The sequence below is a fragment of the Lithobates pipiens genome, unplaced genomic scaffold, assembly GCF_037356315.1.
Source record: "Lithobates pipiens isolate NorthernLeopardFrog02 unplaced genomic scaffold, aLitPip1_a1.2 Scaffold_19, whole genome shotgun sequence".
NCBI lineage: Eukaryota > Metazoa > Chordata > Amphibia > Anura > Ranidae > Lithobates > Lithobates pipiens.
The window spans coordinates 335,406,818-335,423,591 of NW_027507764.1; the positions used below are offsets into that span (position 1 = coordinate 335,406,818).

General features: G+C 42.4%; 1 protein-coding gene across 3 annotated transcripts in view; it reads left to right on the forward strand.

Annotated features, from left to right (window-relative positions):
• Positions 1-16,774, forward strand: part of LOC143996811 (leukocyte elastase inhibitor-like) — a 127,764-nt gene that overhangs the window by 86,700 nt on the left and 24,290 nt on the right. For all 3 annotated transcript variants that reach the window (XM_077492086.1, XM_077492088.1, XM_077492087.1), the window contains exon 3: positions 9,346-9,408. In XM_077492086.1, coding sequence (XP_077348212.1) covers positions 9,346-9,408 — 63 coding nt within the window. The remainder of the gene's footprint in view (positions 1-9,345; positions 9,409-16,774) is intronic.

Here is a 16,774-nt window from a genome sequence, read left to right on the forward strand (position 1 = left end):
CCCCCTGACCCCCAGGAGCCTAATGCTCCCCTTTCTTCCCCTGGTGGAAACCATGGGTATCCCCCTAATGGAGCTAGTGGTGATGTACGTGGGGCATATTTTCCATTTTTATTCATTCTGTCCCACACTGCTAACGTGTTCCGTGTTAATGGTGATGTCCACTTTGATAATGCTCTATTCGTAGCCTGTATCCATGGGGCCCCTGCTAGATTTCTACCCGCCATACTTTCTTCCATTGATACCCATGCTTTATTTAAGGAGTCATGGCACCAATTTAATATTCGTACCATAGCCATTGCTTTATAATACATAAAAACGTCTGGGAGCCCTATTCCTCCTTCCTTCTTATTTCTGCGCAAGATGTCATATGCTATCCTAGGATTTTTCTCCTTCCATATAAAAGATATAAACATTTTGCGTATTCTCTTGAAGAAGGTCTGAGGCACTGCTATCGGGACAGTATTTATAATATATATTATTCTGGGTAATATATTCATTTTCAAAGTATTTATCCTCCCGAACCATGTCAGTGAATGATCCTTCCACCTGTTTAAATCTTTGTTTATTTCTGTTATTAAGGTTTCATAATTCAATTCGTATAGGGATTTAACCTCTGCTGTTATGTGTACTCCCAAATAATATAATGATTTCTTTTCCCATCTAAATGGTAGGTTATTCTTCATCAATATTGACATTGGTAGTGGGACATGACAGGGTAATAATATAGATTTTTCCATGTTTATTTTAAAGTTGGACATTCTTCCATATCTCTGAACTTCCTCCATCAATGTCATTATTGATCCCTGTGGTTCTGAAAGATAAAATAATAGGTCATCAGCATATGCTGAAACCTTGTGCTCTTCAGTTCCTATTCTTATTCCTTTTATTCCCTTGTTATTTCTCACCCTGCACAAAAATGGTTCAAGAGTTAAGGCAAACAATATTGGGGACAGGGGACACCCCTGTCTTGTGCCGTTTCGTATTTCAAAGCATCCTGATAGGGTACCGTTTACTTTCACTCTTGCCCTCGGTTTTGCATATAGGGCTACTATCCATCCTATCAATCGGTCTCCCATACCTATTGCTCTCAGCACTTCTTCCATAAAGTCCCAGTCAACTCTATCAAATGCCTTTTCGGCGTCCATTGATAGAATTGTCCTGGGTACTCTGTCTGGGCCATTTTGCATCCAATGAAGTATATGTAAAGCTCGGATGGTATTGTCTTTGGTTTCTATACCTTTCATAAAGCCCGTTTGATCGCGATGGACCAGTTGTATTACCTCTTCTTGTATTCTGGTGGCTATTTTTTTGGCTAATAATTTAGTGTCTGAGTTGAGCAATGATATGGGTCTATAGTTGGCACATTCCTGTGGGTCTTTCCCCTGTTTCGGTAAAACCGTTATATATGCTAGCAATGCTTCTGGGGACATTGTACTGGAGGCAGAAATTTTATTGAAGTATCTGCATAAAGGTGTTTCTAGTATCTGAGCAAACTTTTTATAATATGCATTAGCTAACCCGTCGGGTCCTGGGCTTTTCCCCCTCGGCAGGTTTTCTATTGCTTTTTTTATCTCCTCTTTAGTTATTGGCTCTTCTAGTTTTTCTATTATCCTAGCAGGGAACATTGGTATTGTGGAACCATTAATATAATCTTTCATCTCTTCTATCCTCCCCCTATCTTCCACCTGCTCCGGAATGGGTTGGATATTATATAGCTTCTCATAAAATTGTTGAAATTCCTTTGCTATTAATTTTGTGTCTTTTACTTGTTTATTATTCACTCTGATTTCATGTACATGAGATGATTCCCTCTTTTTTTCTAGTTGTCTAGCCAGTAATCGGCCGCATTTATTCCCATGTCCATAGAATCTGTGTGCTATAAATCTATATTTATCCCTGACCCTTCTGTCAAGACACTTGGTAAGCTCCTCCCTCATAATTCCCAACTGCCTGGCATCTTCTGGTTCACGAGTACTCTTATGTTTGTTCTCTAGTTCCTTTATCCTTTCTAACTGATCTTCTATCTCTTTTCCTTTTTCCCTCTTTACTCGTGTCCCATGAGCTATAAATTCTCCTCTAATTACCGCTTTGTGGGCTTCCCACACAGTTTGCTCAGATACTTCCTCTGATGTATTTAATACAAAGTACTCCTCTAGTTTATGTTGAAGGTCCTCTATTATTTTTTTATCATCTAATAATGACTCATTTAATCTCCATGTTCGTTCCTTATGACCTGTGTGTGTAAGGGAGATCACTGCCACCACCGGGGCATGATCTGAGATCGTTATTGACTTTATATTTACTGCTTTTACGTATTCCAGGTAGTACTGATCTACCAGGATCCAATCCAACCTGGAATAGGTGTTATGGCTCTTTGAATAGTAACTATAGTTTTTTTTTTTTCTCCATTTAGTGCCCTCCAGCTATCTACCAAATGTGAGGATTGAAATAATTTTTTAACCTGTTTAAGTGCTCTGAATGATAAAGGTGTTTTCCCTGTTGTTGTGTCTAATTTAGTGTCAACTATAACATTAAAATCCCCTCCAAGAATCAAAAACCCTTCCCTAAATTTTTCTAATGCTCTTAATGTTTTTCCTAAAAAATCAACTGTGCGTGTGTTTGGTGCATATATTGAAGCAAATGTGTACCTTTGTCCCTGCAATGTTCCTTTAATAAAAAGGAACCTCCCTTCTGGGTCTGTGTTCACCACTATGGATGTCAAAGGGCACGTATTCCCAAAAGCTATCGATACTCCTCTTGCTCTCGCAATTGGTGATACTGCGTGAAACCATTGGTTATATGGGAATACCGGTAGCCTTGGTATGGATCCTGATGTGAAGTGTGTTTCCTGTAGGAACACTATATCTACAGCTTGATGATTTAATTCCTGCCAGAGACGTCCCCTTTTTTGAAGTGAGCATAATCCCCTTACATTAGAAGTCATTATTTTTAATACTTTAGCCATTTCTTTGCTCTGAGTAATTGTATACCATTCTTAATCTGCCTTTCCACGGGACCCGCCTAATTGGGGAAAAATAAACAATAAAAAAAAAAAAAAAAAAAAAAAAAAACCCTGCAATAAAGTCAAGCGAGGGTTTGAGTACTGACCCATACTTCCCCCCCCCCTCCCTCTTGACTTCACTTATTTCTATATCTTCCTAAGTCTCTTTTCTCTTCCCTTCTTACAGTTATTTTATGCTAAAATGTGCTATCTTCTTTCGTTAGCCTTTCCCTCCTACTTGGGACCATGGCTCCGGTCGTTGGATTACTGTCTTGACGTTAGTGATTCTCCAGTCCTGGAAATCTACGGATGGGAGTTCTAGTATTTCTAAGAATTCTTTTAAATCATCTTTAGTACGGAGTGCTGCTGTTTTCCCGTTCTTTGATGCTATTAAACGGAAGGGGTACCCCCATCGGTACCTAATATCTGCTGCCTGTAGAGCTTCCAACAATGGTCGGACCATTCTTCGCTGCATTAGTGTGCGACGGGATATGTCAGGGAACAGAAGGATATGGGCTCCTTCGTATTCAATTGTGGGGGTATCTCGTGCAATTCTAATTATTGTTTCCTTTATTGTATACTTATGCAATTTGCATATCACATCCCTAGGCTTCTCTTTATTTTGAGTACTGAAGGAGGTGACACGGTGGACTCTGTCCATCTCAATACATTCCGGCGCAGCTGTTCCCATAATTTGACAGAATAATTTTTGGACTACTGTTGGCAGGTCGCTGCTATGATATTTTTCCGGTAGACCTCGTATGCGTATATTCTGTCGCCGATCCCTGTTCTCAAATTCGTCCATTTGATCTCTGTAATTATTCATTACTTCCTCATGGTATTTAATAGTGTCTTGGGCCTCTGCTACCGCCTGTGCCATCTCTTCTTGGGTATTTTCAATTCCTTCCATTCTATTACCTATTGTCACCACCTCTTCTTTTAATTCCTCTACTGCTAATTTACATGATTTCTCTACTGTTGCTATTAATTGTTGAATATCCGCCTTCGTAGGGAGGGCCTTTATGTGCTCTCTTAGGTCCCATTCTATATTTATACTTTCCGTCTCTTCCCCCTCAGAACCTCTTTTATTTTGCTCTTTCCTACTAGGGTTTTCCAGACTCTTTTTTGCCATTTCTTTCCTTGGTGTATCAACATGAGGTCCTTTATGGTCTTTGTCTTTCATCCTTTTTCCTTTTTGCTCTTCCTCATGGTTTCCTATGGAACACGTTCTGTTGTGCAAATTCTTTAAAATGCAAAAAGCACTAAAAATGCATAGGTGGGAATCCAGCCTGACTGGGTATAGTCTCTTGCAGTCCCTGTATCGCAGAGCTGAGTGGGGAGAGACAACCAAAACAACATTTTTTGTTCAGTAGAAAAGGGTTAGAACTCTATTCTTATGTCCTGATAACACAAGGTAAAGTGAGCAAACATCACACCAGTCATAGGCAACAATATAAACCTGACAGAATTTCTAACCCTTCCTCTCTCTTTGAAAAAAAGTAAAAAAAATAAAATAAATAAAAAGTATTGGCCATATCTGGATTTTACCATCAGACCATATAATTTCCCTTCATGCCAAGAACGTTATAAAACTAAAACTACCGTATATACTCGAGTATAGGCCGACCCGAATATAAGCCGAGGCCCCCAATTTACCCCCAAAAAAACTGGCAAACTTATTGACTCGTGTATAAGCCGAGGGTGAGACATGCCTGTCCATCCCTGTGTGTGTGTCCGTCCATCCCTGTGTGTCCGTCCATCCCTGTGTGTCCGTCCATCCCTGTGTGTCCGTCCATCCCTGTGTGTCCGTCCATCCATCCCTGTGTGTGTGTGTGTCCATCCATCCATCCATCCCTGTGTGTGTGTGTGTCCATCCATCCATCCATCCCTGTGTGTGTGTGTCTCCATCCATCCATCCATCCATCCCTGTGTGTGTGTGTCTCCATCCATCCATCCATCCATCCCTGTGTGTGTCTCCATCCATGTGTGTGTGTGTGTGTGTGTGTGTGTGTGTGTGTGTGTGTGTGTGTGTGTGTGTGTGTGTGTGTGTGTGTGTGTGTGTGTCCAGCCTACCTTTGTCCCGAGCCTCCGTCCCGTGCCTTGCCTCCTTGCCTCCGTCCCGTGCCGTGCCTTGCCTCCTTGCATCCGTCCCGTGTCGTGCCTTGCCTTGCCCCCGTCCCGTCCCGTCCCGTGCCGTGCCGTGCCTTGCCTTGCCTCCGTCCCGTGCCCTCTTCGTCGGCGGCCATTGTAAAGTTCAAAAGCTGCGCCGCCGCCTTCGCCTGTGATAGGCGGAACACTGAATTTCCCAGCAGCCTGTGTTCCGCCTATCACAGACGTCGTATCATCCTCGTCCGTAGTACGAGGATGATACGATGTCCGTGATAGGCGGAACACAGGCTGCTGGGAAATTCAGTGTTCCGCCTATCACAGGCGAAGGCGGAGCCGGAGGCGCGGCTTTTGAATAGAATGGCCGCTGTCTGTCTGCTCGACACGCTGATCGAGCGGGCAGACAGCGATGACTCGAGTATAAGCCGAGGGGGGCACTTTCAGCCTCAAAAAAGAGGCTGAAAATCTCGGCTTATACTCGAGTATATACGGTACATGTAAATGGGAACTACTGTTATTCTGCTCCAGGCTAATTGCATTTTTTATTTTTTTTATTTGATTGGAGACCAGTTGTGACTTTTTCTAGGTCTTATTGGTGCCGTTGGAAAAAAAAATGTTCTCACTCTCTGTGTCTGATGACAGGAAATTAAATTAGGGGCATGGGTTTCAAAGAGACAGGCAGCAAAAAATATTGAGGTTCTGAGCCTTCCCAGCCCTTCTATTAAAATATGAGACGTTTCCCATCACTTCCAACACCCTGTCACTGTAACAGAAAGTCACTGGGAATGTACCCAGTGGGTACACAGCCATTAATGGAGACCTGAGAAAATTTTATAGTTCTGGACCCTAAGTTTTCTTATTGGCAAGGTTATCCAATAGTATTGTAATGTTGTTGGTACAGGTTGCTTGATTACTGGACTGGCAGCTTCTACACCCCAGAGGGCTCCACGGTTCCTTTGGTCTGTAGTGAAAAACGGCGGATTTAAGATTGCAGCACCACACCATATAGTTCAGATATAAATTTATTCCAGTATAGGGACAGATCAAAACATGAAAGGGGAAGTCAATGGGTTTTGTGGGTCCAAACAACATCCACTTTATAAGGGTTAAGAAGACATAACAAAGGAATGTCTAAATCAATAAAATAGACATTACGTAAAATCTATAAGTAATAGATGTATGAGGATCCTTTCTTGATAAAGAAATCATAATAAAAACGGGTAAAAATGTTCATAAACTATTGTAGCACTACCCCAGTAGGAGTCGCTATTATCTGGGTCCCCACTGCTGCACAGCCAGTCACACAGCATTTTCCTTCATTCTCTCAAACACGGTAAACAGTCCTTGGCTTGCTTTTGTTGCTTTATTAGTGGATAATAACTTGGATGGGGGTTGTAAATTATGGGATGCCCAACTTGAAAATGTTCAGAACACAGAACAAAAAAGGAGAACTTCCTTTCTATTTATAAAGAATTCCTCTTTTTCCTTCGTCCTGCACAAACCTGGTTCACACAGCACCCGTTGCTCATTCTAGTGAATTAACAGTCTCTGGTCAATAAAGCAGCAGCCCATTACAGGCTAGGAACATCCTGTCCCTTTGTGGAAAAGTTAGTATGTGGAGTGAAAGGCATCTCCTTTTGCCTCCCTGTAGACACTGAGCCCAGTTGTACTGCTGCAGAAAATACCAGCCCACCTGGCTGCTTTTTTTTCCCCCAGTCCTCCAGACGGGCACACACACATGGAGATTCCCCAAGACAAGGTGAATGAAGACTTGGCGCACTGCGGTCTTCAAAAGAGCATGGTTACAGCTGAAAGTCTCTCCCCTTGTCTTGTCCCTGCATCGTGCTGATCTACTCACAGGGGGAGACAACAGAGAGCTGCCAGGATGAGTCATCCAGCCCTGGCTTCTAGTAACACTGACCCAAATTTAATGACTCGGGCCCTAACCTTGAGACAGCTATGTTTTTCCTATACTGTCACTACTAGTAGCACACACTAGAGGGTGCTACACGATTATATGGAAAAGCAATAGAAGAGGAGACAAAAAACACACCTAAAAAAAATTCTAATTTAACTGTACTAGGAATTCATGACTCATACATTAGGGTTAAAAAAAAAACGAATACAGCACAAATACATTTTAGCATGCTAGAGATGAGGTGTAGTGGACTAATAAATGAAATAGAGTTAAATAGAAATAGAGTATTTCACATTGTGACTGTCCTTCTTCTTCTCTTGAGGCACTGTTTTTTTCTTTTTTTCTTTTTATTGTTTTATACTTTACTATATACTGTAAATCCTGTTGCAGACTCTCCAACAATGGTAGGCATTGCAAGGCTGGTGATGGCCCAGTGACTGTCTTCATGGTTCCAGCATCTGTAATGGTCTCTTGGAGATGTCTTATTGTATTTGCCTCTGTGAAAAAAATTCACAAAACAAATATGCAAAAAGCAATGTATAAGGACTGAATTGAGGGTACAATATTGATAGTATGAAGCACAGGTCTTGTGAGCAACTGTATGTTAATGGGCTTTTTTGTATGCTTCATATAGGTTTCATATTAACATATACAGTGGATATAAAAATTCTACACACCCCTTTTTTTATTTTTATAAATTCTTTTTATTACATTTTTATACAGTACAAAACAATACAGACATAGAACACAAAACCGCAGCAGGCAACGTACCCGCTCTGGCGAGTGGTCACGCAGAGCCAGTAACTGCGAACTAACATAGTTCAACTACCCAAAGTCAAACATTCCCCAACCCCTCCCCCTAACTCGGACCAGCAGCCAAGTCCAGGAAATCTCAGATAACAGCACCCATTAGTTCAACCGAGTTTTACTGTGTCATTCCTCAAACTGGATGTTCAACATTATCTGAGGGGATAGATGCCCACAAGCCTTTGACCTGTATGTTGCGCTATAAAAATGGATCACCAAGTTTACCAGTCCCTTTCAATATGACAGCGTAGGAGCATTTTGGCTTCTTCCAATTTAGTCAGATAGCCTTCTTGCCATAAAATAACCCTATATTTAGCAAGGTGTGGTGTGCTAGAGAGGGAACCACTTCCTCTACCAAACCAAGGAGACAAACCCTTGGCATTGTAGGGATTGGGACACAGGACCTCAAATATACAGGAGGTTATCCCAGAGCAGAAACTCTGGATCTGCAAGCAACTCCAAAAGACATGATCTGATCCTCATTGGCTGGGACATCTCCAACATTCACTACTAGCAGAGGGATAAATATGGGATAACCTGGCTGGTGTATAATAAATTCGATGTGAGAACTTAAACTGGATCAGATGGTCCCTGGTAGACACTAAATGCTTGAAAGTGTGATCCCACATATCTTCCCAGTCTTCTCCTTGGATATCCGGGATTTCCCTTTCCCACCATCCATGGCATCTGGATACCCCTGGAGGTATTTTTTTTTAAATAGGGATTTGTACATGGCTGATGGTTTACGCAAATCCTCATTGGACAAGAGGTTTTCAAATGCCGCTACATCCCCAGTTATAAGACCCCTTTCACACTGCCAAAAAATTTTCTGGCGCTACAGTTCTAATAATAGCTCCTGTATAGCACCTGAAAAAAGCGGCTCCTTTCACTCCAGTGTGAAAGCCCGAGGGCTTTCACACTGGAGCGGTGTGCTGGCAGGGTGTCAAAAAAAGTCCTGCCAGCAGTTTCTCTGGAACGGTGAAGGAGCGGTGAACTCCTCCACCGCTGCTCCCCATTGAAATCAATGGGGCAGCACCGTAATACCGCCAGCAAAACTCCGCTCCGACAGTGTTTTGCGGGCGGATTTAACCCCTTTTAGCCCTGCTAAAATGACTGTAAAGCGGCACTAAAAATAGCACCTCTTTACCGATGACGCCACCCGTGGCTTGGTGTGAAAGCCCTCTTATGCACCCGCATTATTTTAGTTTTTAATTTTTACACTCCCCATCTAAAAGATTTTGGTTTGTTTTTCAATTGAGTTGTACAGTTTATAGGTCACATTAAAGGGGTGTGTAGACTTTTTTTACCCACTGTACTACAGTCAGCTGTGGGTCAAATGCATATATCAGTGAAAGCATCTCAAACTGTTAGATATCCAAAGCTTGTTGACACCAGCATATACAGTAATGATATACTACACTGGAAAATGACATTTGTTTCCCCAAAACCTACTTATTTTATGTTATTTCTTTCTATTCTGCATCAAACTGATCTAATATATTTATCTATATAGGTTTTAAACTTCAAGAAATTTACAGAGAAAAAAACCTGTTCACTATCACAGACAAAGCAACAGGTAAAGTAACAAAGTAAATTAAATTATTATATTCTATATATAAATGATAATAATAATAATAATAATAATAATAAAGGTACATGTGTAAAAGACATGCTACAATGATGTTGAAACGAGAAGGGACAAAGATGAATGGTAGAGTTGATTCAAGTCTCTCCAAAGAGTTTGCTGAAGTGGCAAAAAAAAATAAAAAAAATAACAAAGTAACTGAATCCTCTTGCACATCTCTGTCGTGGTAGAATTAGACAGCTATGTGTATTTGTGAAATAAATGCTCACCTTGCAGCATTATTGTGGTGTACAGCAGTGACAAGTAGCCAAGTCATACTTGATTAAATGGAAGCACTAAAACAATTGATGTACTACGTTAGCCAGTAGTAAATACGCAGTTTGAGAAGGAAAAATGTGTTGCTGAAGTGATGCACTTTAGCGAGTAACTAAAAAATATATATATAAAAAAAATGTTTAAAACAAAGTTCCCTTTTCAAATATTTTGACAGCTAAAAAATAGGAGGTAGAGTACAATGAGACTACACATAGGACTAAATAAATGTCACTTAAAATGAATACATTTCATTTGGAGGACAAAAAAAGAATGTTGCTTTAAAATGTTTTGGAGATTGTAAAGTTAGGTTTTTTTATGTTATCTAATAACTTGTATACCCCTTGGCTCATGTCTCATCATCATATTGTTATTTAATGCTGTACAAATTCACTATCACATATCACAAATGTACCGTTATGTAATATCAATGGTGGGAGACCTGAAGAGGAGCAAATGTTTTGTTGACATGACAGTAAACTTTTTATAAAGTATTTTTTTTAAATGTAAGTACAACGGAAATAAAAATGATACCCAAATTGTATAAAGAAATGACATAGTAATAGTACAGACATAATAAGGAAGGACATTCTCCCATTACATAATAGACAGAGGAACTTTACATGTTACATTGTCATCATTATCCCTTTCATGACTTTTTTTAGCAGAGAATCTAGAGAATAAAATGGTGATTGTGTCAATATTTTATGTCACACGGTATTTGTGTAGCGGTGTTTACAACACAATTTTTTGGGAAGAGAGACATTTTCATGAATTTAAAAAAAACAAAACAGTATAGTTATCCCAATTTTTTTCTATAATGTGAAAGATGATGTTACGTCGAGTAAATAGATACCAAACATGTCACACTTTATAATTGCGCACACTCGTGGAATGACGAGAAACTTTGGTACCTAAAAATCTCCATAGGCGACCCTTTTAAAAAAAAAAAAAAATTTTTATGGTTACCAGGTTAGAGTTACAGAGGAGGTCTAATGCTAGAATTATTGCTCTCCCTCTGACAATCGCGGCGATACCTCACATGTGTGAGTTGAACACCGTTTACATATGCGGATGCGACTTCCTATGCGTTTTCTTTGCTGCCCGAGCTCGTGGTGACAGGGGCGGCTTGAAGAAAAACATTTTTTTTTTATTTATTTTTATATTATTAAATTGTGTTTTTAAAAAAAATAAAATAAATTTTTAGCACTTTTAGTGCTGTCACAAGGAATGCAAACATCCCTTGTGACAGTAATATGTGGTGACAGGTACTCTTTATGGAGGGATCAGGGGTCTAAAAGACCCCAAATCCCTCCTTTGCACTTCAAAGTATTCAGATCACCGAAAACTGTGTATCTGAATACTGTATATTTCTTTACTCGGCTGCCAATGGCGCTGGATTTTAACAGGAAGTGACGTTTTGACATCGCTTCCGTATGTACATGAAGGAGACTTCATTCCAGTCTGTCACTAGCTGCCGGAAGCGGTGGATCGTCTATCCCCCCCCCCACGTGCCACCGGGAGGCCCGGGAAGAGCAGCGAGGAGGGGGGGGGGGGGATGTCCCCTCCAGCTCCTCCGGGATAACAACTGAGTGGCTTTTAGTCGCATCGGTTGTTGTCTTCAGAAAGCTGATCACCCGCTCTAAACAATGGTACTGGGATGATGCCTGCAGCTGTGGGCATCATCCTGGTATAACCCCCGAAAGCCCAGTACGCATATCTGGGTACGCTCGGCGGGAAGGGGTTAAACGTAAAAGTTACTTCATCAAAATCCAGTGCTCTGAATGTATTGAATATACATACAGTGGTGTGAAAAAGTGTTTGCCCCCTTCCTCATTTCCTGTTCCTTTGCATGTTTGTCACACTTAAGTGTTTCGGAACATCAAACCAATTTAAACAATAGTCAAGGACAACACAAGTAAACACAAAATGCAATTTGTAAATGAAGGTGTTTATTATTAAAGGTGAAAAAAAATCCAAACGATCATAGCCCTGTGTGAAAAAGTGATTGCCCCCTAAACCTAATAACTGGTTGGGCCACCCTTAGCAGCAACAACTGCAACCAAGCGTTTGCGATAACGTGCAATGAGGCTTTTACAGCGTCCTGGAGGAATTTTGGCCCACTCATCTTTGCAGAATTGTCCTAATTCAGTTACATTAGAGGGTTTTCGAGCATGAACGGCCTTTTTAAGGTCATACCACAACATCTCAATAGGATTCAGGTCAGGACTTTGGCTAGGCCACTCCAAAGTCTTCATTTTGTTTTTCTTCAGCCATTCGGTGGTGGACTTGCTGGTGTGTTTAGGATCATTGTCCTGCTGCAGAACCCAAGTTCGTTTCAGCTTGAGTACACGAACAGATGGTCGGACATTCTCCTTCAGGATCTCTTGGTAGACAGCAGAATTCATAGTTCCTTTTATCACGGCAAGTCTTCCAGGTCCTGAAGCAGCAAAACAGCCCCAGACCATCACACTACCACCACCATATTTTACTGTTGGTATAATGTTCTTTTTATGAAATGCAGTGTTCCTTCTACGCCAGATGTACTTGGACACACACCTTCCAAAGAGTTCCACTTTTGTCTCATCGGTCCACAGAATGTTGTCCCAAAAGTCTTGGGGATCATCAAGATGTGTTGTGGAGAAATTGAGATGAGCTTTGATGTTCTTTTTGCTCAGCAGTGGTTTTCTCCTTGGAACTCTGCCATGCAGGCCATTTTTGCCCAGTCTTTTCCTGATGGTGGAGGCATGAACGCTGACCTTAACTGAGGCAAGTGAGGCCTGCAGTTCCTTGGACGTTGTTGTGGGGTCTTTTGTGACCTCTTGGATGAGTCGTCGCTGCGCTCTTGGGGTAATTTTGGGCGGCCGGCCACTCCTGGGAAGGTTCGCCACTGTTCCATGTCTTCGCCATTTGTGGATAATGGCTCTCACTGTGGTTCGCTGGATTCCCAAAGCTTTGGAAATGGCTTTATAACCCTTTCCAGACTGATAGATCTCAATTACTTTCTTTCTCAATTGTTCCTGAATTTCTTTGGGTCTCTGCATTATGTGTAGCTTTTAAGGATCTTCTGGTGGACCTTACTGTGTCAAGCAGCTCCTATTTAAGTGATGCCTTGATTGTGAACAGGTGTGGCAATAATCAGGCCTGGGTGTGGCTAGAGAAATTGAACTCAGGTGTGGACAACCACAGTTATAGTATGTTTTAACAAGGGGGGCAATCACTTTTTCACACAGGGCCATGATGGTTTGGATTTTTTTTCACCTTTAATAATAAACACCTTCATTTACAAATTGCATTTTGTGTTTACTTGTGTTGTCCTTGACTATTGTTTAAATTGGTTTGATGTTCCGAAACACTTAAGTGTGACAAACATGCAAAGGAACAGGAAATGAGGAAGGGGGCAAACACTTTTTCACACCACTGTAGCTTTGTTTTCTCCAACAACCTGGATTCAATTTATAGTTTAGGTGAGGATCACAAGCTGAATATTGATTGGTTAGGGAGAAACTAACATAGAGGGTAATCTGGTACACTTAGAGGTAGGGCCTAAACTTCTAGATAATGTGAGATTTGGGTTTGAAGAGAAATGGAATAGCAATAGTAGATCCTGTGGAAGTAGAGAGATGAACCAGGAGAATGGGAAGAAAGAGGACATATTTTTTTTCTTTTTAAAGAACACATGCAGGGAGACAGGAAAAGTGGAGTGCAGGATGGGGAAGTGGGAGCTAGGTAAAGTACTCTGAGTAATGATGGATATGTGTGTCTTATTAAGATGCTAAAAGAGTTCATTTCGAAATGTATGTGATCTTGAGAGATATGAATGGTTGTTAATGACCTAAATGACCATTATTGTGTAAACTGCCGGAATGGTAGAAAGAACCCTGTCCACTCTCCTGCCAGTGGTGACCCCTGTCCACTCTCCTGCCAGTGGTGACCCCTGTCCACTCTCCTGCCAGTGGTGACCCCTGTCCACTCTCCTGCCAGTGGTGACCCCTGTCCACTCTCCTGCCTGGAGTGACCCCCCTGTCCACTCTCCTGCCTGGAGTGACCCCCTGTCCACTCTCCTGCCTGGAGTGACCCCCTGTCCACTCTCCTGCCTGGAGTGACCCCTGTCCACTCTCCTGCCTGGAGTGACCCCCTGTCCACTCTCCTGCCTGGAGTGACCCCCTGTCCACTCTCCTGCCTGGAGTGACCCCCTGTCCACTCTCCTGCCTGGAGTGACCCCCTGTCCACTCTCCTGCCTGGAGTGACCCCCTGTCCACTCTCCTGCCTGGAGTGACCCCCTGTCCACTCTCCTGCCTGGAGTGACCCCCTGTCCACTCTCCTGCCTGGAGTGACCCCCTGTCCACTCTCCTGCCTGGAGTGACCCCCTGTCCACTCTCCTGCCTGGAGTGACCCCCGCCCTGTCTCCTGCCAGCGGTGACCCCCGCCCTGTCTCCTGCCAGCGGTGACCCCCGCCCTGTCTCCTGCCAGCGGTGACCCCCGCCCTGTCTCCTGCCAGCGGCGATCCCTGCCCGCTCTCCAGCTAGCAGTGACCCCTGTCCTCTTTCCTGCCAGTGGCGACCCCTGCCCGCTCTCCAGCTAGCAGTGACCCCTGTCCTCTTCGCTGCTGACCCCTGTCTTTGGCTCAGTTCACCCCTATCCTTGGCTCTGCTGACCCCTGTACACTGCCCTTCTAACCCTTGTTCACTGCCTTACTGACCCCTATCCTTGGCTCTGCTGACCCCGTTCTCCTCCTTGTTGACCCATGTCCTCTGCCCTGCTAACCCCTGTCCTCTGCCCTACTGACCCCCAGTACACTGCCTTACCGATTCCTATACATTCCCCTGCTGACCCCACATCCTCCACCCTGCGGACCTTGTCCTCCTTTCTGCTGACCCCCTGTACACTGCCCTACAACCTGCTGACCCTATCCTCTGCCCTGCTGACCCCCTGTACACTGCCCTGTCATCCTCTGCCCCCTGACATTTTTTTTACTGCACCCCCACATCTGATAGGTTGAATCTGGCCCTGAGGAGGGGGCATTTTATGTTGGGGGGGGGGGGGGTCTATTGTTTCTGGCTGCAGAGGATCTATTTACTGCTTTTAATGTTATCCTTAAATTCCTCACAAAATGATACTTGGTTCTATATTCTCTAAAAGGGGCAGTACTGGGAGGTGGGTAGGGGGTGGAACCAAGGGATGGTGCTCAGAGATGTGTAGGAGTTGGAGACTTGGTAAGGGGAAGTACCTACACCTGTTCTTAGAGAAAAAAGTCCAGTACATGACAATAAACATTTTTCAGAAATATGCGGTAAGTAGCCAAGAAAAATAGAAAACCATTGCCTTTTTATCGTTCACTATATCAGCTGGCAATCACAACATGAGCATATGGGGGCTGCAGGGAGCCATCAAAGAGAGCATAAATGTCCCAATAATTTCCCTAAGGCGAGTTACTGCGTTTAGCAGAGTTTACAGGCTGTTACAGGCATTTGGCCTTTCAAATGCCTCTGAACATCCGTCTGAACCCATTTTCTTTTTGCCTTCCAAAAAATGCTTCTAAGCTCAACTGCCTAGAAAAGACTATTGGACTCCATGTACACAGGACGTTTTTACAACCTCTCCTGAATGATTTAACTTGACAGATACTAACCCACGTTTAAAACGTCCGTTTTGATACGTTTAGCGGCGTTTTGCCTCGTGTGCATTTAAAAAAAAAAAAATTTTTTTAACCACTTGCCTACCCGCCCATAGTATAATGACGCCCGCAGGAGGGATCTCCCATCCTGGGTAGGCATCATATGACGTCCTGTGCTTCCCGGCCATCTAGGCAGCACATGCCCGCTGCGTTGCTTGTGATCCGGTACACGTGCCCAGTGGCCGCGATGCCCACCGGGCACCCACGATTGCCCGTGAACACAGCAGGACCATGGATCTGTGTGTGTAAACACACTGATCCATGTCCTGTCAGGTGAGAGGAGACCGATGGTGTGTTCCCAGTACAGAGGAACACCGATCGGTCTCCTCCCCTTGTGAGTCCCCTCCACCTACAGTTAGAATCACTCCCTAGGAAACATAATTAACCTCTTGATCGCCCCCTAGTGTTAACCCCTTCTCTGCAGTCACATTTACACTGCTGTATAAATGTGTCAAAAGTGTCCAATGCGTCCGTCGCAATGTCACAGTCATGAAAAAAAATTGCAGATCGCCGTCATTACTAGTGAAAAAAATAAATAAAATGCCATAAATCTATCCCCTATTTTGTAGACGCTATAACTTTTGCGCAAACCAATCAATATACGCATATTGCAATTCTTTTTTATCAAAAATATGTAGAAGAATACATAATCGGCCTAAACTGAGGAAAAAATCGTTTTTTTTTTACAAAAAAGTGGGATATTTAATATAGCTAAAAGTAAAAAATATTGTGTTTGTGTTTTTTTTTTTTTTTTTTTTTTTTTTTTTTTAATTGTCGCTCTTCTTTTGTTTATAGCACAAAAAATAAAAACCGCAGATTTAATCAAATACCACCAAAAGAAAGCTTTATTTGTGGGGAAAAAAGGACAAAGTTTGACAGCGCTAAAAACAAAAAATTGGTCTGGGCAGGAAGGGGGTAAAAATACCTTGTATTAACCACTTGCAGACCGGACCAATTTGCTGGTCAAAGACCAGACCCCTTTTTGCGATTCGGCACTGCGTCGCTTTAACTGACAATTGCGCGGTCGTTCGACGTGGCTCCCAAACAAAATTGACGTCCTTTTTTTCCCACAAATAGAGCTTTCTTTTGGTGGTATTTGATCACCCCTGCGTTTTTTTTTTTTGCGCTATAAACAAAAATAGAGCGACAATTTTGAAAAAAAACGCATTATTTTTTACTTTTTGTTATAATAAATATCCCCCAAAAATATATAAAAAAAACATTTTTTTTCCCTCAGTTTAGGCCGATACGTATTCTTCTACATATTTTTGGTAAAAAAAATCGCAATAAGCGATTATTGATTGGTTTGCGCAAAAGTTATAGCGTTTACAAAATAGGGATAGATTTATAGCATTTTTATTAATAATT